The sequence below is a fragment of the Desmodus rotundus genome, chromosome 12, assembly GCF_022682495.2.
Source record: "Desmodus rotundus isolate HL8 chromosome 12, HLdesRot8A.1, whole genome shotgun sequence".
Classification (NCBI taxonomy): Eukaryota; Metazoa; Chordata; class Mammalia; order Chiroptera; family Phyllostomidae; genus Desmodus; species Desmodus rotundus.
The window spans coordinates 68,787,790-68,811,604 of NC_071398.1; the positions used below are offsets into that span (position 1 = coordinate 68,787,790).

The 23,815-nt window shown below is 37.3% G+C and overlaps 1 protein-coding gene, 1 long non-coding RNA gene and 1 pseudogene across 5 annotated transcripts in view; 1 reads left to right on the top strand and 2 right to left on the bottom strand.

Annotated features, from left to right (window-relative positions):
• The window catches only part of LOC112314054 (small ribosomal subunit protein eS8 pseudogene), a 119,560-nt pseudogene extending 115,222 nt beyond the window's left edge, over nucleotides 1-4,338 (bottom strand).
• Nucleotides 4,339-4,482: 144 nt separating this feature from the next.
• LOC123480716 (uncharacterized) lies at nucleotides 4,483-23,797 on the top strand. Of its 2 annotated transcripts, none has more exons than XR_006656821.2 (4): nucleotides 4,483-4,584; nucleotides 5,906-6,040; nucleotides 6,391-6,474; nucleotides 22,828-23,797. It is a non-coding gene; the product is annotated as an uncharacterized lncRNA (long non-coding RNA). The 2 variants fall into 2 exon arrangements; XR_008425728.1 differs by having other exon boundaries at nucleotides 4,492-4,584; nucleotides 5,893-6,040.
• Nucleotides 10,004-23,815, bottom strand: part of ANP32E (acidic nuclear phosphoprotein 32 family member E) — a 35,772-nt gene continuing 21,960 nt past the window's right edge. For all 3 annotated transcript variants that reach the window (XM_024570137.4, XM_024570136.4, XM_045203510.3), the window contains exons 2-7: nucleotides 21,101-21,250; nucleotides 20,086-20,208; nucleotides 17,939-18,104; nucleotides 16,720-16,886; nucleotides 12,561-12,627; nucleotides 10,004-11,665 (exon numbers count right to left, since the gene is read on the bottom strand). In XM_024570137.4, coding sequence (XP_024425905.2) covers nucleotides 11,595-11,665; nucleotides 12,561-12,627; nucleotides 16,720-16,886; nucleotides 17,939-18,104; nucleotides 20,086-20,208; nucleotides 21,101-21,160 — 654 coding nt within the window. In that variant the 5' untranslated portion in view covers nucleotides 21,161-21,250 and the 3' untranslated portion in view covers nucleotides 10,004-11,594. The remainder of the gene's footprint in view (nucleotides 11,666-12,560; nucleotides 12,628-16,719; nucleotides 16,887-17,938; nucleotides 18,105-20,085; nucleotides 20,209-21,100; nucleotides 21,251-23,815) is intronic.

Below are 23,815 nucleotides of genomic sequence, written 5' to 3' on the forward strand. Positions count from 1 at the left end.
TTCTGTAGGTTTGTGATTTCAATTTTAAAGTATTCTTTAAAATTTTGTTACCTGTTCAACAAGACCTTTATTAGCTACTCTAAAATGCTCATACCAATGATACTTCATATTCCCCCTCCTGCCTTATTTTTTTTCCTTAGGGACATACATTTTATTTAATTATCTAGTTTTTTTGGTTGTTTCACCCAGGGGTATCTATGAGGGCAGAAATGTTTATCTCTGTTTTATTCACTGCTGTGTTCCTGAGTGCTTAGAGCATTGCCTGGAGCATAATAAGTGCTCAATAAATATTTAATGAATGAGTGAATGGATAGCCTATTGCATAAGTAAATGTTTTAAGAAAGATAATATGTAACCATTATAAACACAAGTAAAGTAAAACTATTGCTCTCATCATCAATGACAGTTTGTTAAAAGTCTTTCTGGAAAATAATTTGGCAATTAAGAGTCATATCCCTGGCCAGTGTGGCTCAGTTGGTTGAGTGTCATTCACCGAGTAAAAGGTCACCAGTTCGATTCTCAGTCAGGGCACATGCCTGGGTTAGGGATTTGGTCTCCAGTTGGGTGCATACAAGAGGCAGCTGATCTATGTTTTTCTCCCTCTCTTTCTCCCTCCCTTGCCCTCTCTCCAAAAATAAATAAATACAATCTTTTTTTTAATGTCATAGAAATATTAATATGCTTTAACCTAGAAACTCCACTTCTGGGAATATATTCTAAGGAACTGTCATAAGATATGAGAAAGCAATGAGTGTCAAGCTGTGCACTGCAATGTTATTTATACAAAAAAAAAGGAGAAATAAATATACAAAGACATTGGGTAAATTATGCCACCTCCACAGAGGAAAATTCTATTTCTTTTTAAATTCTATTTGTTTTTAAATACCATTTCCTTTGAAATTCTAATGAGATGGGGAAATTCCTTTATGTACTATGATTCCAACTAAATAAAAAATGCACTATAATAAGCAATTAATGTATTGTGGCAATTTTTATTTGCTCTATTTTCCCAATTGTTGGCAATATGGTTATAATTTATATTCTTAAGATACATTTATAATAAATACATATTCATTTTTCGGCCATGGTTGGGTAGGACAGTTGGTTAGAGCATCGTCCCAATATGCCAAGGCTGCAGGTTAGATCCCTGGTCCGGGTACATAAAAGAATCAACTAATAGCCCTGGCTGGTGTGGCTCAGTGGATTGAGCGCAGGCCTGCAAACCGGAAGGTAGCCGGTTCGACTCCCAATCGGGACACATGCCTGGATTGCAAGCCAGGTCCCCAGTGGGGGGCTCATGAGAGGAAACCACACACTGATGTTTCTCTCCTCCTTTCTCCTTCCCTTCCTCTCTCTCTAAAAATAAATAAATAAAATCTTTTTTAAAAAAAAGAATCAACTAATAAATTCATGAATAAGTAGAACAACAAATCAGTTGGTCTCTCTCTCTTTCCTCCTTCCTGTCTTTCTAAAATCAATTTATATATATATATATATTCATTTTTAACAATACATTATGAACAAAATTAGCCAGATTAGAAAGTATTAACCCATGAAAGAAAGTTTTTTAAAAAATGTTAAACCTGTTTGAATAAAGTATGTTAATAGAAAATAGTGGCTTACATAGAATTAAAAGAAGAATTTGACAGTATATTAATCTAGTACCTCTGAAACAAGACACGTACAACAAATACTAAAGCTACTAAAAAGATATACCCTCCTGTGGATCAGGGTAGGGTCATCATGCTTGCCAGGCCAATAAAATATCTCTCAAGAACATCTAGCACCCTCTGTTCTGATTCCATGCTCATCAGAGAGCCTTCTGATTAGGCCTGCCCTCCCAGCTACCTCTTTCTCGGAAGGGGATACCCTAGCCCTCCACGTAGCCACATGAGTACTTGAAACATGGCTAGTCCAAACTGAGATATGCTGTGAGTGCGAAATCCACCACCCCAGATTTTTAAAACTTTGTATGGAAAAAAATGGAAAATACCTCAGTAATAATGCTATATTGATTACATGTTGAAATTATAATATTTGGGATACATTGGTTTAAATAAAATGTATCATTGAAATTCATTTTACCTGTTTCTTTTTACTTTTCTTAATATGGCTACTAGAAAATTTTTAATTATTTTTGTAGCTCATACTTGTGGATAGTATTATATTTCTATTGGAGAGCACAGATCTAAACTATTGAACTAGAATACTGCAGTCAATGTAAATATACAACCTCTCTACAAACTGATAAACTGACACAGCTGGTTTAGACAGGCACAAGTCTGTCCACCAGAAATTGATCAACTTTGCACTAACAAAATCAAACCCTGCTAAGCAGAATGTCAGACCTTCACTGAAGTGAGCAAATCAAGGTTCTGGCATCTCTGAGCTTCCCGGGCACAAGCCAACTACCTTCCCTCATTTCTCTCTTGGCTCATAATCTTGTGTTTAGACTGTGTTCTCCAAGGGATAGAGTTCATTATTATTCATCTTTGTTTTCCTAGCACTTAGGTGCCTTAAACAAAGATATTAAAACGTCTATTAAATGAACGTTCTTCCACGCTTTATGGTTTTGATCATACCTATAGGTCTCCTTACCTTGAAAAGGATTTGTACATAACCTCTCTCCACTGTTTCTTCTTCATCTGTTAATTGTAAACGCTTGTAAAGATTGTACCCAGGAAAACCTGTAAAAAATTAATTTTCAGTCTCATGAACTAAAGATAATGGAGTGAAAACTCACAACCATTCAGCACACTGTATTTTATTGTCAAGGACAGAGCTTAGAAACAGATCACAGAATTGATGTTTCATCACTATGCAACAGCCCACATTTTATGACCTCTTATTTGTCCCTGAATTCCAACAGCAACCTCAAGGCTGATACAGAAGAGTGGTGGAAGGAAAAAATAGATGTCACAATAAAGGAAGTTTATCATAGGATTAGTATAATGCTTTGGCCTCATAACATAAACCAGATAACCCCTTTCTCAGCAAGTAGCTTCTCATGTCCTGGAGGTTGTAAAAAATTCACTATCAACTTCTCTTGCTAATAATTATTTTTGAATACTATGGCAGCATCAAAACAATACTGGAGATACACAATCCCTCAATATAAGAAGAAGAAAAAAGCTGTAGATGTTTACTCTGTTAAAAGGGAAATCCTTCTCTGAAAAATGACATTATCCAACAAAAAATCTTGGCTTCTTAAAATATAGGTATGTTCTCATCTCTTATTTTAAATGAAGTAGAATGGCCTTTGTTTTACCCGATTTTTGTGGCTGTTTTGGAAAAGCCATTGAAAATGCCTGAGAAACTATTGACATTAGTTTCACTGAAATTAAATATTTACACTTGCTAATTCTATAGAAACATGAACCCATCCTTTAATATTTTTCTAAAAATTGTTTATACAAGAATTCAATTGCCTTCATCTTCCAAAGCTCCTAAGAAACCTGTCTTGTGTCGAAGACAAAATGAGGCAAATATTCTCTAAATGGTGACTTAACTGATTTCAATAAAAAGTGTAATTTGATGACAATTTTTCTTCAATAATTTGAGATACTTTTAACAAACTACAAATTAGTTGCCCTAACTAAAAGAAGAAAATATTCCTAAATCGGCAAGCTGAACTTTACAAAATTTCCCCAATGAAACCATTCTTTCATGAAATGAAGAAATAAAGAAAAAAAAGGACGGAAGGGAGGGAGGGAGGGAGGGAAGGAGGAAGGAAGGAAAGGGAAGGGAAGGAAATCCTACATATGTTAAAGCTCTATCATTTTACATGTGGGCTGCATGTCATTTTTCAACGTCTTCCCTGTAGTTGGTTCCTCTATGTATTTTGCAGAAATGATTCGTCCCTGGATACCGAGTTGACTGGACGATTGAGACTCAGATCAATCCAGCCATTCTGGCTTTAAGGGAGGCAATAGAACAACACAGAAGAGCAGGCTTCAGACAAGAAACAAAGGTCACCCAAGTACAAGCCTGAACCAGAAACGGGACAAACCAGAGGGAAAAGCTAAGTGGCCTCAGGCCAATGACATTTCCACCTGATCTTGAAAAGATATACACCGTTGCTCCTAGTTGCTAAATTGGATGGTATTCATGAATGTGAAACAATAATGCAATATTTGGAATTAAATTAAAAAGAAAACAGAAGCTCCAAATCCTTAAGCGAAGGTTTAAAATGTATAAGAGTGAATGAAGAAAAGGTCCCTAGGTCCTCACAGTCGAGTTTGAGCATGCACTTGCAGGGCGGACAGGGTGGAAAGCAGCGCGAAGACTCAGAGCGCCTTCTGCGGCGATTGGGCGCCAGACCTCCTAGGGCTACAGCACTCGCGTCGCCCTGCGCGTGCGCAACTCGCGGACTGAGAGGCGGGCGCACGCACGCACGCCGTCAGACGCCTGCCGTCACTTACCTGAGGGGGGCGCGGGGCGAAAGCACGTGATGGGGATTGCAGAGTTTCTGGCCCAATCCCAGGCGTTTCAGGAAGCACCCTTGCGGAACAATTCGGTGCGCGTGAGTTACACGCAGCACTGACCTCTTTTTAATCTCCCAGCTTTTCGACTCAGCTCTTGAACGTGAGAATCTGGTTTGGCAGACCTTTTGCTATATGTCCCCCGAATCAAATTAGGGGCAAACGAGAGGACTTCGGGTCATGCTGGCGGAATGAGCAAACATTCTGAGAAGCTGAACAATTTGGCCAAGGTCACAGTTAATTTGTTTAAAATTAGGGGCACATGCTCAAGTGGTGCTTTTCATTTCTTTTTTTAAGAGATTTTATTTATTTTTTACAAAGAGGGGAATGGAGAGGGAAAGAATCACGGATGCCAGTGAAAGATGTTGATCAGTTGCCTGTCCTACGCGTCCCAGCTGGGACAGACCCTGCAACCCAGGCCTGTACCCTGACCGGAATGAACCTGCGACCTTTCGCTTTGCGATCCCAGCCCAGGTCCGCCAGTCAGGGCTGTTTCTCTTCCTCCATTGTCATTTCTCCAATTTGCAGTCCTGTTGTGGTCTTCCCAAGACGTTCAAATCCTGCTGCTTGAGACTCCAGAATCTGGAGTGCACCGTTGTGAAAGTAGTACTCTAGAAAGGGGGAAACTGCTTTATATCTAAGGGGTTGAGGATTTTGGAAAAGTAAGGTAAAAATTTAAAGAGGCGAGTGTCCTATAGGGCTGACACAATTTACCTCAAAAGATGAGACCCAGAAGAGCACTTTATTCCAATGTAAGCATTTAAATAAAATCTCGCGATCTGTTTATTCAGTCCTTCTATCAAGAATCTGAAAGAGTGATGCTAGGATAAGATTACCTGTGTGATATGGTTGGCTCGCCCCAGAGCAGTATGGAAGAAAAAAAGGACTTAAAGAAACTCAATCATAAAGTTGGAGTCCTTGACGTGAGAAGGAAATGGGGTAAAAGTAAAATGGATGAGACTTAATTGTAGAGCTCTAATCCACACGCTGACCGCGGCAGCCTAGGAACCTTGGCAGTGGGGTTACAAAAAATAGTGCAAAAGGTTAAAATGCCAAATATGTCAAAACAACAAAAAGGGAAATTTCCCACCACATATCCCAATATAGATAGCTTGGTTAAAAAATAATAAGCCCCCTCACGTGAAAACCTATTCAGAAAGATTTCACTTATTTCATACAAATATAAATCCTCAACACTGCAAAGATGAGTTCATTCTTAACTCAGAATGTCAGAAAACCAGAGAAGGGAGAGTGTGCACAACTCAAAACGCGTCGGACTTGCACGGGCTTCTCCGCCAGAGTTGCAGCGAAGGTAACTGCTGCTTCCCTTGCAGACGCTGGTTTCCCCGGCGCTGCTGTCAGCGGTTAAGTTTCGTTGCTTCAACTGCTGTTGCTGCCATTACACTTACAGATTTTTCTACCAGTCCCAGGATTCCTCGGTCACAGCTGTCGATGTCAATGACACTGAGCTGCACTGAGCCTGTTGCTGGCGTCTCCGTGCCGAAAGAGAAGCCTCTGAGAGAAAATGCCTCAAAGTGGAGAAACTTAGTAATGTCTCTGTAAGTTAATTCTGGGTCTGTGGACTGAGTCTATTAGGGAAAGTCACAGCTAAAGTGGAGAGCACAGCTCATGGCGTTCCTCTACAAGATGCTGCAGTCTGAGTATTTAACAGGAGAATCAGAGAAATAGGGAAGTATTTACATTGTCAAAGTAACTTTTTGAACGGCCAGAATAGGTTGTTTTCACCAGCGTTGGGTGCCTATTTAGTGATTGATGTTACTATTGACCAGTAATGTGGATGTGTCCATTTCATAAGTAACCAGGTCCAAATGATGCCTTAACAAAAATGTAAATTATTGGTAAACATTCATAAAGTTTAAAGTCGTACTTCTTTTTCTTTCTTCATCAGAACTGATATTATAGGATAACCCTACTTCGAGGTCTTACCACCCAGAAAAGTACTCAGATTTGGATGAAATAAAAGTATTTCACAGTAAGTAGTCTTTTTTATAGATTCTCCTGGAGATCAACTCATTGTAATTTCCATTATGTGGTGTAACCTGTTCACCTTCAAGTTAGGGTTGTCCAATAAACTAGTAACACAAGTAGTGACCTGGGGACAAATTCAAAGTACGCACTCTAGGTTCTCAAATCTTAGGCTGATTAATACATGAAAAAGGAATACAATAGAATGCTATTATTAAGCAACAGCTGCAGAATATGATTTATCCAGTCCTAGAAACAGCAGAGGGGAAATTTTCAGCAATTGGGAGAATAAATGTCCTATGTTCAAAAGCCTCTCTTTAAAATATAGATTTTAAAACAATACTTGAGTTTTAATTACAATCTCTCACAGAATTGCTTCATTATCTAACACCTCCACCAGAAACTTTAGTTCTCCCATTTTCTTTAACCAAGAGGGAAAAAGCTTTTTTTTTTTTTCTCTCTCTCTCTGCTGAGAATAGGCTACAGGGTGGCAAGTAGGAAGCAAATGGCAGTGCTTTCAAGACTTGGAGAGTGTGCCTGTGTTTATGGCGGTGAAAATGGTCACAAGTGGTAAAACTTAAGATATATTTTTAGGGTTAAGCTTAGAATTTGCCAGTGAATTCAATGTGAGCTGTAAGAAGTTTATTTCTTTTTCAACATGTTAAGTTTGACATGTCTGTTAGATATCCAAATGGAGATATGAAGTAGGCATTTGAACGTAGGCATGTACAAAAGTGGGTTTACAGTTGTGAGTATGCAAAACAGTTGATTCTTATATTTATTATTTATTAATTATTGTATTATTTATTTGTATCAGAACTGTAAACTTATTTTTGTCCACCCCTGTATATGAATCTGGCATTCAGGAGAAGGTCAGGTTGGAGGTAAAATTTTAGGAGTCATCAGTACATGAACATTATTGAAAATCACAGCATTGAATAAAGGAGCATCAACTGAGAAATGAAAAGGTCAAAGGACTGAATCTTGGGACATTTTAAAGAAATTTTGAGGAAGAACCAGAAAGAAAGAATGCAAAGGAGGAACCAGTCAGTAATACAAAACCAGGAGTGTGAACCATTTTTATAAAAAGAAATTATATACTAAATGTAAAGTAAGATAATGACTGAGCATTGCCTGTTGGGTTAGTAACATGTAGGTACTTGGCTCTACTGTTTTAATTGCAGTGGTGGCAGTGAAATCTTTATTCTAAGTATATTTTATTGATTATGCTATTAGTTGTTCCAATTTTTCCCCTTTACCCTCCTTCACCCAACTTCTAGCAATCCCCCCCACCCCGCCCCGTTAGCCGTTAGTTCATGTCCATAGGTAGTGCATGTAAGTTCTCTGGCTTCTCCATTTCCTCTACTATTCTTAAAATCTCCTTTTTTGTACCTACTAATTATGCTTCTTAATCCCTATACCCTTTGTTCCACTCTCCCCTTTCCCCCTCCCAGCTGATAACTCTCCAAATGACCATTTCTGTGATTCTGTTCCTGTTCTACTTGTTTGCTTAGTATTTGTTTTTGATTTTAGAACATCATTTTAATGTTCATAGTTTTAATCTTCTTTTTCTTAAAATAAGTCCCTGTAACATATCATATGGACATATCATAAGTCCCTGTAACATATCATACTAAGGGCTTGGTGATGATGAACTCCTTTAACTTGACTTTCTCTGGGAAGCACTTTACCTGCCATTCCATTCTAAATGATAGCTTTGCTGGATAGAGTAATCTTGGTTGTAGCTCCTTGCTTTTCATCACCTTGAATACCTCTTGCCTTATTGTAGTAGATTTAAGGGAGTCTTCTTTCAGCTGCCATCTTTAGTCAGGGCAAGAGTTCCCCATGACACAGGGACATCGGGGTGGGCATCTGCCCCTTGCCTCTCGCAAAGGTGCTATATAAGCTCCCTGGCTATGTCACAAGTCCTAAATTTTTTTTAAGATGTAAACCCAAAAAACACCCTACTAATTCCATCCAATAAACAATTCCTGTAATTGAAATATATTTTGATATTTTCCTTCTCTCGGGAAGCAAAGTTGCATAATTAAAATACCTTCTCAATATTAAACTGTTAAAGCAATCACAAAAGCACTACTTAACATTATACTTCTATCTTGATTTGATAAAATACATTCCAGTTGCCTACAAATGAAACATTTTAAAAACCACTATCACAAGAAAACTAAGAACAGAAAAAAACATTGTTTGGTTCAGGTTTGATTTACTCAAGGTAAACATGGAAGAATTACCTATGTTTGTATTGAGATTACCTAACGGTTCTGAATAAACTAAGAGTTTGGACTCATTTTAGAAAACTACTGATGTATAATAGGTTTATCATCATTTTAGTTAACTATAGATAATAGTTACTTCAACTGCAGGTAATACAGTTATTACTTCAAACCAAAATACCAAAAGTAATGACTGTTTGCAACTCCAAAAAGAAAATTAAGGAAATCCAGAATTTTCTCTGCTTCTTGGAAAAAAATAAGGCAGATCACGAACTAAACTGCTAAATTGTAATGTCTCATATCACAACCCAGAATTAACTTTCAAGCTGTTTCTCAGTTGTTTTTTTTTTTAAAAAAAAATATTCACCCTAGCTGGTGTAGCTCAGTGGACTGAGCAAGGGCTATGAACCAAAGTGTCACTAGTTCCATTCCCAGTCAGGGAACAAGCCTGGGTTGCAGGCCAGGTCCCCAGTGGGGGCCACGTGAGAAGCAACCACACATTGATGTTTCTCTCCCTCTTTCTCCCTCCTTTCCCCTCTCTCTAAAAATAAATAAATAAAATCTTAAAGAAAAAAGAAAGATCTTCAATGCCCCCAGTGGTGGTGTTCAAAAGTGAATGTCATACACTGAAACTAATCATTAACAAATCTCCAATTTATTTGAAGCAATTGGGTTTCACAAACTTTAACTTACAGCAATCACAGAAAAAACGGGTCGGAAACAATAAAGAATCAGTACTGCACTTTTTGTTTAACACTGTCATGGCTTTATTTAAAACACAGTTGCACAAAAGTATTAACTTCAAAGATTTTTAAGGAGACTTTTGAGGAATTTAACACACTATATACATACTGCCATACAAAGAGCATTAAAATAGGACCCCAAACTTCTACAAAATATAAAACCCACCCTTACTTATTTGCATGAAAATATCACCCACAAAGCTAAATAGGTCTTAAAAAGTTATTTGGAGGCTCTTAAGTGTTGTTTTCAAATCAAAGAAATCTCATTTTGATTGCACAATAAGATGATTGATAAGAAAGTGAATATATAGATTTAATTTTAAAAATAGGTATTTTGTAATCTGGCATACTATGTAATGAGAAGTCTTCGGGACTAAAACAGAGCATTTCACTTGTTAAAACAGAGTAAAATAATAGCTACTTGGATATTCGAATCCCCCCACTAAACTTACCCCAAAAGTTTTATTTCAGTCAGTTGTGCAACTTTTTTAATTTGTCCACAAATAACTTTCTAATTTTTACTTTAAAACCCCACGTCATACATTTTTAAACTAAAAAAAAAGGCAGTACTATACTAATTTAAATGTGTCCGAATATGAAAGTGTAACTTCAATTAATTTGCTGACACTAACTTAAAAAAACTTACAAACATTCAAAACAAAGGGGGAAAAATTTAGAGAGCCAAGATTAAAAAAGCAATAGCCTTGAACGTGGAGCCTCCACAACAAAAAGGGAGATATACCTGTCTACTCATATTATAATTAGTAGCCCTATAAGAAAACACACACTCGCACTTTTCCCAAATATTTTTCTACTTTTAATGGACATCCACTTGAAAATAAATCTTAATTTTAATATAAAGTTGCAAATATTTTTCCCACTGCCTAATATATTCCAATCAAATGCTGTATCTGATAATGGTTTAGAACTATAGAAAGAATAATTAAAGGTTTTATTCAGAAAAATTAGAAATACTTGCAGAGTGGTAGCTAAGTCCTTTGGGAAGCTAACTTAAAATTTTGGCTTAAATATCTCATTAATTATCAACAGGCAATTGTTCTGACTTTTGAGGAACACTGAAAAGCCCCTCTGCTGCTTTTCTTTCTTTACGCTACTACACAGTCTGCACATCTTGTCAACCAAGAACGATTTCCAGTAAGCAGTGTGTTGCATAAAACTGCATCAATAATAGCATTCGTATCTCAGAAATAGTCAGTTCCACTTAGCTTGTTTTAAAACTGAGACAAGGTCTGAAAAGGTAGTTGAGGTATAAGACCAAAGGTTTTCCTGGATATTCATATGTTTCCCCACCTTTTTTTCTTTTGAGAAGAGGGAGAAGAGTGAAACAAGAAAGGAAGGTGATCATAAAAGAATTGCCAAAAGGAAAATGAAAACCACACACTTAAAAAACAAACAAAATAAACAACCATTAGCATATCATGATCCTCATTCAGCTTGAAGAACAAAGGGCTTACTACCTGCATGTCTCTGAACATACTATAGCAACTTTTCCTTCAGAAATAAAATTGTATTAGTCACCTGGCTTAAAAGGTTCCAGAAGCCTCCCCAAAAGCCATAACTATATTGTTGAATAGAACCTTTACTATTCTGTTCCTCTTTCCAAGTTACTCATGTGACAAATAAGTACCCAAAAGCCTTTAGCCAAAAAAAAAGTCATTGCTTTCAAACTAAAGATCTCTGGGTCACCTCTAAAAAGATAACAAACTTATTCAAAAGACTTTTTATTTCATATTCCAGCTGACTGTGATTTCAGTTAATTCATAAATAACTTTAAAACCTTATTAATGAAATGCACCATACTATGCCTGTGTAAAAGCCATCATGTTTTAATTACGGGCTAAAAAGGACTAATACAGTGAGCTTGTATTAGAAAAATTAAGATTCTCAATAAACTGCTAGGGACTTTCACAATGGGGTCAATGAAAATTTTTCTCTACATACAATATGATCATTAACAGACTAGTAAGTCTTATTTGGAATGGTAAGGCAAAAATAGTAAAACCACACTTTTCCTATAAAAAGTTACACATTATCTTCTGTAGGGATAGCTATTATACATGAAGCAACAAGGAAGATATGATCACTCTATTGCACACCCAGGAATTTAGGAAATCTGGTCTTAGAATGATCTAGTCATCTTCTTCCTCTCCATCATCTTCAGCATCTCGTTTCCGCTTTTCCCCTCGAAGACCTTCTTCTTCTAAAAGAGTGAAATGAAAAGTATAAAATACTTAATTTTAGCAAACAAATATTTTTTAAGTTACAAAATTTTAAACCTATCTTAGTGAAAAGTTAATGGTGTAAGAAAATTAGAGGTTAAGTTTCCTCTCTGAATTTCTTTTCAATTTCAGTGTATTGAACAGACTTAATAGATTAGAAATCCATAAACAAGGACAACTTGCTATGCACCCTTGTGGCCAAATCATGAAGTACAGATCATGAAACTGAAGGCTTGATATTAATGGAATGATTAATGAATTTTTAAATTTATTTTGAAAGGCCTAGGTAAAGGCTACCAGACAGCAAATCTCAAAAGGGTATTATTGAGTTCAACTGTTCTTCCCTTCTAGAGAAGGCTTCACATTGTCCAAAATGTAAGACCATAAACAAATAATAAATTGAGCTCAAATATCAGCTCCAATAAATGTTATAATCTGTTTTTTACTTGGATTTAATGAATACTCTGAGAAAATTACTTTAAAAAAGGTTTTATACCTTTCAAGGTTATTCTTTGATATGTTGCCAAAATCAAAGAGATCAATAATAATTTTGAATTATAGACTCATTCTTTAAAGTCCATGAATAGCCATAACTTTAATTTTAAAATACATATTTTTTAATCCTCACCTGAGGATATGTTCATCAATTTTAGAGGGAGGAAGGGAGAGAGAAAGAGAGAAACATCAATGTGAGAGAGAAACATTGATCAGTTGCTTCCTATACACGCCCCAACCAGAGATGGAACCAGCAACCTAGGTATGTGCCCTGATGGGGAATTGAACCCATGACCTTTTGGTGGATGGGACTACACTCCAACCAACTGAGCTACCTGGCCAGTGCAATTTTAGACCATTTTTATGGCTAATGTAACTCACCCTCTTCCTCTTCTTCTTCTTCCTCTTCTTCCCCTTCTTCAACATAGTCATCATCATCTTCTTCATCCTTGAAATTCAAATATTTGGTTTGAGAATAAATGAGCCATGACACAGATTTTTAGTTTGGTAATAATACTTTCCAACAACAGCAAAAAAAAAACTATGGTTATTCCATGCTCTGATAACCTCTGTGTAACTTATATACACAATCTTTTTAAAAACCCAACTAAATTTAGTTTCTTTATGAAAACAAGTTGTCTTAGACCAGCACGTTCAAAACACTGCAACAATGGAAATATCCAATATCCGTGCTGTTCAATCTGATAACCACTAGCCACACGTGACTACTGAGCATTTGAAATGTGACCAGTGCAAATGAGCTGAATTTATAATTTTATTGAATTTTAATTAATTTAAATGTCCAAATGTGCCCATTGGCTACTATAATGGGAGAGAGTCTTCTGTCTTTCAAAGACAGTGTCTTTGATTTTGTACATTATGGTAGGAATTACCTGAATCCTGGCCCCAATACAGTTGTGTTGAATAAATTAATCTCTCTAGACCTCAATTTTACAATCAATAAAAGAAAGTATTTGTCTACAAAGATCTATAAGTTGCTTCTGCATCTAAAAATCTGCATATCAAAATAGCAAATATCAACTAAAATCACAATAAACTTGATTTATAACTCTTGCGGAATGAATTGTTCTATAGATAAGATTTAAAATAGCCTTGAAACATCAACACCATTTCTTGTACTTTAGCCAGTTGGGATCCAAATCTCCAAAGTGCACTACATACTCTTCTACCATTTTCTGCTAAACCTCACAAACCCTCCTGAATTATCACAGTCACCATTTTGATTATGAACATTATACTAATTAGTATATGCCAATTCCCTCAGAGCCTATTAACATATGTGGGATGGTTTTCCCATTTTTTAAAATGACCCTGGCTTCTGCTTAGAATTGTGTCTTTTCCTAGTTTTTATGCCTTGTCTTTTGCAGTCAGTTACTATTTCAATTTTAATCTGCTATGGATTCAGAAAATAGATCAAGCTTATCAGAGGACTGAATATAAAGAGAAAATAGGTCTAGAATAACAGCTTGAATACTGTCCTACAAAGAAAGTGTCTTTTGTTACTTTTATTTTGCTTGCTCAGAGACCTTATATACTTACTGCCTTGTTCTTAGCTATGTTCCAAATGGCTGAATTCTACTATATGTTGAAAAAAAGGGAACCAATCTAGGGTCTCCCCTCCAACCCCATAAAAGTTTATTGGTCCTTAAAAAGACTTTAACTGGCAAATAGTTAGGGAAACTTGGACAACCCATGCTTTTCACAGTATCCACAGCCCCATTTGTGTCTAGAAATACTAAACAGAACCTAATTCTCCAGCATTTAGCTAACAGAAAAACTATAAAGCATTCCATACCAGAGCCACCAAGCTGTAAGGAACAGAAGGGATATGGGTTAGCCAAGAGTACAAAAAGGAACCACAATAAAAATCAGGAGAATTCCTAGCCTTAACCTAGAGACAAAAATCAAAGAAAGGAAGAGAAGTGGATAGAGAAGAAAGGAGGGAAGGAGAAAGAGAGAAAGAGATGAAACATTTTAAACATTTTAAATCTGCAAGGAATGATAAATGAGTATACTTAAATATTTATCATTTATTTTTATCATTTCTCAAAGAGGGAAGGGTTGTCAAGGAACATGTATAAAGGACACATGGACAAAGCCAAAGGAGGGTAGAATCGAGGGCAGGAGGAGGGGATGGCTGGGGTGGAGGAAAAATGGAGACAACTGTACTTGAACAACAATAAAAAAAAGAGAAAGAAAAAGATTGCCTAAAAAAAAAAAAAAAACCAAAAAACAGTTGAAATACTAATCATATTAATTCCTTGATGATTTAGAAAAGCCCAAGTCTAAAAAGCTAATTACTTCTCTGGATTTTGTTTTAAACACAATATGATTAAATTAATTGATTCATGTTTTTAAGCCTTTTTTAAAAAATATATCATCTATTAAACTACCAGGGTCTTTACACAAGACCCTGTAAAGACCCTGGTCACTTCCTAATTAATGGGAAATAAAATGTTTCCTCATTTGTACTCTAATTCCCAATTCTCCTAAAGCCACCTTCCCCATTTTTGATGAAATATACTATACCTACATGAAGTCCTTCTTTATTCTTATTAATTCCTTACCTCTGAAGTACAGCTGAAATAGAAATAAGACTCAAACAAAAAGTAGCTAATCAAATAGCTTTTCTATTTCCTTCTAATTTCTTTTTAAATTTAATAGTCTCTGACACTTCCAAAGGCTGTTTCTAAAAACAAGACTTCATTTTAAACATCCAAATTATCTCATCATAATTGAAAACTTCTGGTCTCTGCTACCAAGATGCTACATTGACTTACTGTTGTATGTATTATGTTAAAGATTTTTGCTCTATACTTGACCATGTAATTTTTAGTTATATTTCCCAATATTCAATAAACATCTGCAATTAGTTTAAGATCATTTTTAAGTTACTTAATACTATATAGACTTAAGAAGAATTATTGGCAGAGAAAATAAAAAACCAAAGACAAAAATAACAGGTTCATTATTTTACTAATTAAAACTTGGAAAAATACTCAAGTTGTATGCTAATGTAAATTGAACAGGTTGCCCTTCTCTATGAATAGGACTTAAAAGTTCTATTCTTCAAGACTGTATAGCTCCTAACTCACTAAGGCTCCAAACAAGTTTGAGTTCTATTTTTTCCCACACTAGTTTTATATATAAAATGGTATCAGAGAAAAATTATCATTAATCAGTAATATCATCTACCTAATCAATGTAAAAGTTATTAGGAAAACAAATGAGAATACTAACAATTTCTAATCTAAATAAGATATTATTTTTAATAGTGACAATTTATTTTAAATTATAAATTATATAAACAAAACTTGATAATTTAACATTAGGAGAAAGTATTTAAACACCCAAAAGTTGAAAGATCATTTTTTCAAGTCAGCTGACGTTTCCTGTGGGCCCACTACGTCCCGGTCGACGCACTGGGTGCTGAGACACAAAGATGAATGGCCCTCCCTCCCCTTGAGGTTCTCACCACCTAGCAGAAAGTGGCCAAATAAACAAGTTTTTACAAAAGTGTCTACAGGTATTAGAAGCCTATCAAGGTTCAAAGTTAACAGAGAAAGGAGTGATTATCTATGAAAAATTATAAAAAGCTTCAATAATAAGGCAACTCCAGAGCTGAGTTTTTAAAGATCGGCGTTCAGGAGGCATGATTTGTATGTAAGTTACACAAGTATAAACACATGTAAAATTTCAAGGACTTGTACATAAAATCAGTGCACTTTACATGTTTCACTATATTTATGTTTCCCTCATAAAAAAGAAAGTTCATCAGTGGGCATGGGTACAAAGTCATTTCACGTAAACAATGTATTGTTTCCTTTCTCTACTAATAGAATACTCACATTATATGCAAACAGAAAAGCAAGAAATAACTTCGTGTGACAAATTTAATTTGAGGGAGATACAGCCAGAGAAGGAAGCAGGGGCTAGATAATGAAGGGCCTTGTTTATCTTGGTAGCAACAGGGCAAAACATGAAAGGGTTTCAAGCAGGCCAGTGATAGGATCACATTTGCATGGACACTACGCGGGCAAGCACCGCGAAGGATACACCTTAGTGGTGAAGCTGTATTCAGAGAGGGCACTTAGAAAGCTACAACAAAAGCACAAGCAAGAAATAATTAAGGGAAAGAAAAGTCTTCTTGAGTGCCTACAATGTGCCAGCAACTAGATACTTCACGTGTATTATTTTGTTAAACCTTAAAACAATCCTATGAGGTAGATATAACCTAGGTTTTCTCAATGCAGAAACTGAGGGTCGGAAACATTTGTAAAATGTTTCCACCATGCCTCTGAGGGCAGAATGGATTTGAGAGATATCTGGGCAGTACAATCAACAGGTGTTTATGATTCTGTGGATATAGTCTGAACTGGGGAAAAAAATGACAGGCAGACAGACACATGCACCCCACAAGTTAGAAATATCTCAGATTTTTACACACCTTACTATTTATAATACTTAGCCCTATTCTTAAATCATTGATTTTCAGTGCATGAAAGAAGGGTCTGTTCACCTGAATTTCCTCTCTCATTAAGTATGAGAGGCCCACTTCCTCTTCTCCCTCTCCCAGTTCTGAGCCTGCTTCATCTTCATCCTCATCCTCCTCTTCCTCCTCCTCCTCTTCCTCATATCCTTCAGTTGGACCAGCTTCATCTTCCTCTTCATCGTCTTCATCTCCATCTTTAAAAGTATTTTCAGAGATGAACAAATGGCTGGGCAAATGTTTCTTGATAATAATACTGATCTTTTTAACCCTTGCCCCAATCACTTCAAACTCTTAAGCCAAAGGTGGAAAGTATCTCAGGGTGATTTTATTTTTTAAAATGTCCCTTTTATAACATCCATATTTACTACTTGAGAAATATGGTCTCTAAGTGCTGAAAATTTTTCAGTGTAATGATTTTCTTCAAAACATTACATGTACTGAAGTTTGTTTTACTTTGTGGACACTTCAAAACCTGCTTGTCTATCATTCTATCACTTTATTACATTGTTTATCTATCAAATCCTTTTCAAGTAATAGTAACAAAGTGTGCCATTACTAATAACAGCTATTTTGTCGTCTTATCTGTTACTCACCCATTTATCTAAAAATGCATATTCATCACCCCCAAAGAAACCCCAAATTCGTTAGCAATCACTCACCATTCTCCTCCCCCCGTGCCCTGGCAACCACTAATCCACTTTCTGTCTATGAGTTTGCCTATTCCAGACGTTTCAACACGAATGTGTCTGGCTTCTTTAACTTAGTAGAATGTTTTCAAGGTTCATTCAGGTATCAGTACTGCACTCATTTTTATGGCTGCATATTATTCTACTGTATAGATATATAGCATTTTGTTTTTCCATTTATCAATTGATGGAATGGGTTATTTGTACTTTGTGGCTATTACAGATAAAACTGTGATGAATAGGACTTTTTTAAAAAATACTATTTTAAAAGTTGCAAAAAAACTTAACAATAAATAAATAAACACACATTGCCACTTTTGCTAGGTGATTTATACAGATATAAAATTTCATGGACCCTGATATAACAATCATTAACCTCCCTGAAAGCTATCAGAAATCTCAAAGAAGAAATACAGGACTGGGGCTCTGGGTTTTTTAATGTTTCTTGTCTTACTAACATCTTTCCTTTTCTCCACCTAAATACCCATGCCCAATGTAACTTGCATTACTAGAGTGGAGGCTCTAATCGTGACACATTTATGAATATTACGAATGACTACCTTCATCATCCTCTGCTCCGGAGTCTGGTGCTTCGTTATCCTCCTGATCAAATCCATCCAAGTATGTGATTTGCTGCAGCATTTCAAAAACATTCTCTCTATAATCTTCCAGGGTGGTGATCTCACAGTTAAACAAGTCAAGACTTTTCAAATTTTTAAGATTTTGCTGCAAAGTAAAAAGTTAAAACATATTCAAGATTTAAAATATCATGTTATTTTTTTAATTCATAAACCAGAAAATATATACTTGAAATCAAGAGAATGGTTTTTGGATCTTTAGAATTTTATAATGAAAGGTTATTACATCAAGCACAGCCAATTCTCTTAATGAGGCCCTGGCACGGCACACAAACTCTACAGAGGTAGGAACTTTGCTGCAGTTCACTGCTGCATCTCTAGCACCTGGCTCGGTGCCTTACTTATAGTAGGCACTCAGTATATTTTGTTGACAGAATCTATGCATAAATAAGAAACAACAATAACATGTTTACTTTAAATCCATAGTCAAACTTACTTTTAACAACTTCAACCTCTTCACAAGCTTTTTTAAAAATCAAGCAATAATTTTCAGAGTTGTACTTCACCATCTCCTTTTCCTTTCCTCATACCAGGAAACAAATGAGCAAATAATGAAATAACTCAAAAAATCATCAAGAAGGCCCTGGCCAGGTAGCTCAGAGCATTGTCCCATGTACCAAAAGGTTGTGGGTTCGATCCCCAGTCAGGGCATGTAAGGGTAAGGATTTTAAAACAAAAATCACCAAGAAGGAAGGAAATGGAATAGAATTTAAGAAAATAATAGAAATTTTCAGACCAGGTATTCAACCCCTGAAGTTGATAATAAAACAAATTTCTCACCATTTTAAAAAATTATCTCAATGTTTTACTCCAAAGGAAAAGCCTTACCCATCTAGATCAGCGATTTTCAAATGCTGTGTTGCAAGAATTTTTAAAACATGCAATACCTGACTACTTAGTCAGGGACACTGACCCCTTTTCCCCTATAACTGTCAAGTAGAAAAATGACAACAGCCAACACAATAGCCATCCTGTGTGAATGCCCTGTCTTAAACCATAAATATATAGGTCATAATAAAGTTGCATCTTATTAGTTACGTTGAGTAATAAGGTTGCATCTGATTGGTTAATTCTTCGTACCAAAAGTCTTTATATGCAAGCATAGGCAACTGATTTTTCTAAAAAGTCACTTGGAGCAAAAAGGGCAGGTAATTACTAGTATTTTTTTTTTTGTAAATCAATCAAAATTATACTTATTATTTTGTCAGATCAACAAAAAGTATCTCTTGGTATGCAGCAGAATTTTAGTAACTAGTTTATATGTGCCATGAGATGAAAACAGTGGAAAATCACTGGTATGGATCACAAAAAAGAAATTCAGAAGTTTCAAAACAGTGAAATACATAGGATAACCTCTCCTCTAATACTATAATATTTGTCTAAATACACAGACAAATATTTACCAATAATTTTCACAATGAGCAGAGATAAAAATTTCTGGTATGTATGAATTTCCATTTTTATTCTGACAGATAACATCAGTGAAAATTGTTATTCGAAGTACTATGAATATAAAATGTATTTTTTTAGTACTTAGAAACCATCTGAAATTTTCCAGTGTTTCAAATAGTCTTCTAATATTGGTCTCATTTGAGAGGGACCGATTAAATCAAAACTTGTACCTTCCTATTTCCTCTTACTTTTTCCCTTCCAGTTCGGTATCCCTGGTATGCCTTTTAACCTCCTTATTTATATTCTTGTATTTTATGAGAATATGTTTGGATGAACAAACAAAGATATTTGTCTAAATAAATGAGCAGTATTTTTGTTTCTGCCAGAAAGTGTATATATACACAGTTCTGGCTGGTGTGGCTCAGTGGGTTGGGTACCAGCCTATGAACCAAAAGGCTGATTCGATTCCTGGTCAGGACACATGCCGGGGTTGCGGGCCAGGTCCCCAGTTGGGGGCATGCCAGAGGCAAGCAATTGATGTTTTCCTCTCTTCCTTCCTTCCCCCCCTCTCCAAAATAAATAAATAAAATCTTTTGAAAAATATGTATATATATATATGCAAATCTCAGAAAATGCAACCCAAAAAAGCAAGCCCAGAGATAAACCTTTCCACTTACCAGAGCTTCTAGTGCACTGATATCTTTGATTTTGTTTCCACTCAGATTGAGGTAGGTAAGATTAGGACATTTCTCTGCCAGGACTTCCAAGCCTCCAGAAATTCTATTGTTACTAAGTTCCAACTAAATATTCAACAAGGGGAGAAAAACAAGGAATGGTGAGGACTCAGGACACATCAAAGATTTTTAAAATATATCAATTTGAAGGAAAATGTGTCATTGTCTCTGGCTTCAAGACTGTCACAAGTGATTAATTTCCAAATTCCACCTACAACCACCAAATAGTATATTACAACAGATGGATGCTCGACTTACGATGGAGTTATATCCAGATAAACCCACCACTGTAAGGTGAAAGTATCTCAAGACAAAAATGCACTTAATACACCTAACCTAGTAAACATCATAGCCTAGTCTAGCCCATCACATACTCAGAACACTTGCATTAGCCTACCATTGGGTAAAATCATCTAAGACGATTAATAAATACACTGTAGAATAGCAGTTGTTTACTCCCATGATGCCGGGACTGGGAGCAATGGCTCATTGCCACTGTCCAGCATCATGAGAGAGTACTGTATTGCCTATTACTGGCCCAGCAACAGATCAAAATTCAAACTTTGTAGTGCAGTTTCTACTGAATGCATATTGCTTTCACACCATCATAAAGTCAAAAAGTTGACAAACCACTGTAAGCTGGGGACTATCTGTATAATGGCTCCTAACACAGGTTTGGTTCCAGATGTTTAACAGTTAGATTTTGTTTCAGAAAAAACATTTGGTAGATGTTAGGTTCATGCCATAAATTCATGCCATAAAGTGATTTCATTATTAAGTTTAAATTTCTAAAAGCATTATTAGAGCTGAATCAAAAATCCTACATAGCCCTTTTGCTTACCTCTAGAAACTTAGAACCCTCTAATTAAAAGGTAGAATGGTCATTCCATTTGGCCAAAAACTAGAAATAGCTGTTGGCAGTCAAATCATGATGCTCTCATGCCAAATGTCAACTTACCTTTCGAAGTTTACTTAAGTTGGGAAGCCTGGCCAGGGAACTTAGCTCCACATTAACCATACTCAGAAACTCTAGTTTTTTAAAAGTATCATTCAGGCCTTCAATTTCCCCATTGACACAATGGCAATTATCAAGGACTAACTGTGTCACCTGTAAGAGAGAACAACAATGATTCTTTAGTTTGTGGTCTTTTTAGCAAAAGACCTAGGGTCCTGACACTCTGGAAATGAATATTAAAATCACCACCTAACCTTTTAAATTCAAGCTTGGACTAAGAAGTTTAATGCCTGCTTCAAATCACTAATACAGTAAAAAAAAAAAAAAAAAAAAAAAAAAAAAAACCCTTTCATAAAGGTCCCATGTGAAACTTGTGTCTGACTCTGAGGAGAAGAATTCTCAACATCAGGCCATATATTTATGCAGTGAGGGGACACCGAGAATACTGGGAAAGGATGCAAGCGAGCTGCTCTAAAACAGTAAAGAAAGGGAGCTGTTTTATTCATTTTTTCCATTTAAACCCCCTTATCTTTGGTTGATAAATGCCACAATTAACTCAAAAGTACCTTGTTACTCTCCACGAAGAAATGGTAGAAAGCTCCTTCCGAGACAGCCCAGCTTTTGGATGTTGTTTGTTCTAATATCAAGGCCAAACAATATCATCCACTACAATACATCCTTGACAAAATGTTATTTCTCCCTGCCATTTTGGTAGCATTTTTGTGACCTCCCCCTTCCTGGGATGGGGTGGGTGGTGGCTGGATCCTCTATTAGGTCAGAGTTGTAGAACAAAACTTTCTCATGTGGACCTAAATGGACTTAATCTTAAGGCAGAAGCAAGCTGCCATGACTGTCCATTGCCAGTATGTTTGATGTATTTTGAGATAAAAAATTAGCAACAAGGAATGCCCCCTTCTCTATTTGAAAATGACTTCTACGTAATTACGTCAGTGAGCAGAAAAGGCATCATGATCTGTTTAGAGATGAGGAGGCCACAGGCCAGAGGGTGAGAACCACTTGCCTGGTGTCACACAGCAGGTGGTAGAGTTAAGCCTCCACTCTAAGTCTTCTGACTCCTAGTCTAGCTGAGCAGAGGAGAGGGCCACCCGATTTAATGTCAGAAAACCAGTTCTTCCACTTGAGTAAATAACTGCAGGGTCCTGAAACTCCACCACTAACCCACCTTACCAGTTTGTCTGAAGGAGTAAAGTAAATAGCAAAGAGGAAAAGTCCTTTGTAAACTGTAAAATACTATGCAAATACAAGAGACCGTTATTACACCATAGGGGAGGAAGGAGACACTGCAAAAAGGCAACATCCGGCACTTGCCAAAAATGGAAGGGAAATTAGTACTATACAGTAGGTAAAAGAATGGGGGGGCAGGGTGGGGGAAGGAGGTAAATCCACTTTTCCAACCCAAGATAGAAAAAGGCATTCTAAAGGTGTGCATCTGAGAGACAGCTTTTTAAGTTTGATTTTGTTTTTTTCTGAATCCCCTAAAGAGCAGGTTCTAGAAAACTTCCAGCTCTCTCTAATAGTGGCTGTTTCCTCCTCCCTGCCACCTGCCAATTTCAAGGAAACAAACTTTTTTTTTAAGTACATAAAGATCTTGGGTTTCCACTCTGCACACTGCCACCAGAGACCACCCTACTTATCCTTTATGCTGGTATACACAGGCATCGCCTCCACCTCTGCTAAAAAAACTATATCCCTTATATCCCAATTCTTAGATTTATCTCAGAGGCTGCAGTTGGCAAGACTCTAGACGCTTTCCTCTGCGATCAAAGTGTGAGGTTCCTCGCTGGTCACGGCTGGCTCTGGCGACCTGCAGCCCCGCCAGACGGGAAACCCCACAAGGGGCGGGGACTCTACGCAAAAAAGGGGTCGCCCCCCAGCCCGTGTTACCGCAGTGCCTCCGCCAGGGACTGGAAGAGCTGGGTGAAGCCGAAGAAGCACCACCGGAAAGGAGGCGGAAACGCCTCCCGACTGACCCTCCGAAAGTTGACCGCAAAGCTGCCTCGCGTGGCCCCTCCCAGCCCTGTCTCTTTAACTAAGGCGACAGCGGCGAGCGCGCATCATTTACTTTCGCCGAACCCATCTTTAAAGCACAAAACCCCAACGACCCATTTGTTGAGTTTTGTGAAAGTGCCTCCAGGGATCAAATTCAGAGTTGCGGCCACCATAACAAGACACGACGAATATCGTTACATCGTGGGGGAATTACTCCTCTAGTCCCCTCTCCGCCTCCGATTACAACGAGGAGTCCTCAGAACTTACCCGCGGCCGGGCCGGCCGCTGACCCAGATTCCGCCTGCCGCGGTGGGTGCGCGCCGCTCCCCCGGGGGAGTGGGCGCCACCGGCAGCGGGGAGTCCCCGACTGCGCAAGCGACCCCAGCCGGGGCCCGGCACGACGACCTCGGACGCCCAGGGGCCTCGAGGCCAGGGGCACCCCCACTCCAAAAGAAAGAGTTGGCAGCACTGAAGAAAAGTTGTACTAAGTTCTCAGGCGACGATGGCTGCGGCAGGGTCGAGTGGGACTGGGGGGTCGCGCCCACGCAGCCCGCCTATAGAAGGAGGAACTCCGGGAGCCGAGCGGCCCCAACACCCTGCTTCCCGCCCCCACAAGGCCAGGACGCCTGACTCGAAGAAAGAAGAAAGGGAATAAGCCCCCATGCGCACACAACCCCCCCCCCCAGAAACTTAAACCCTTCGCCATCT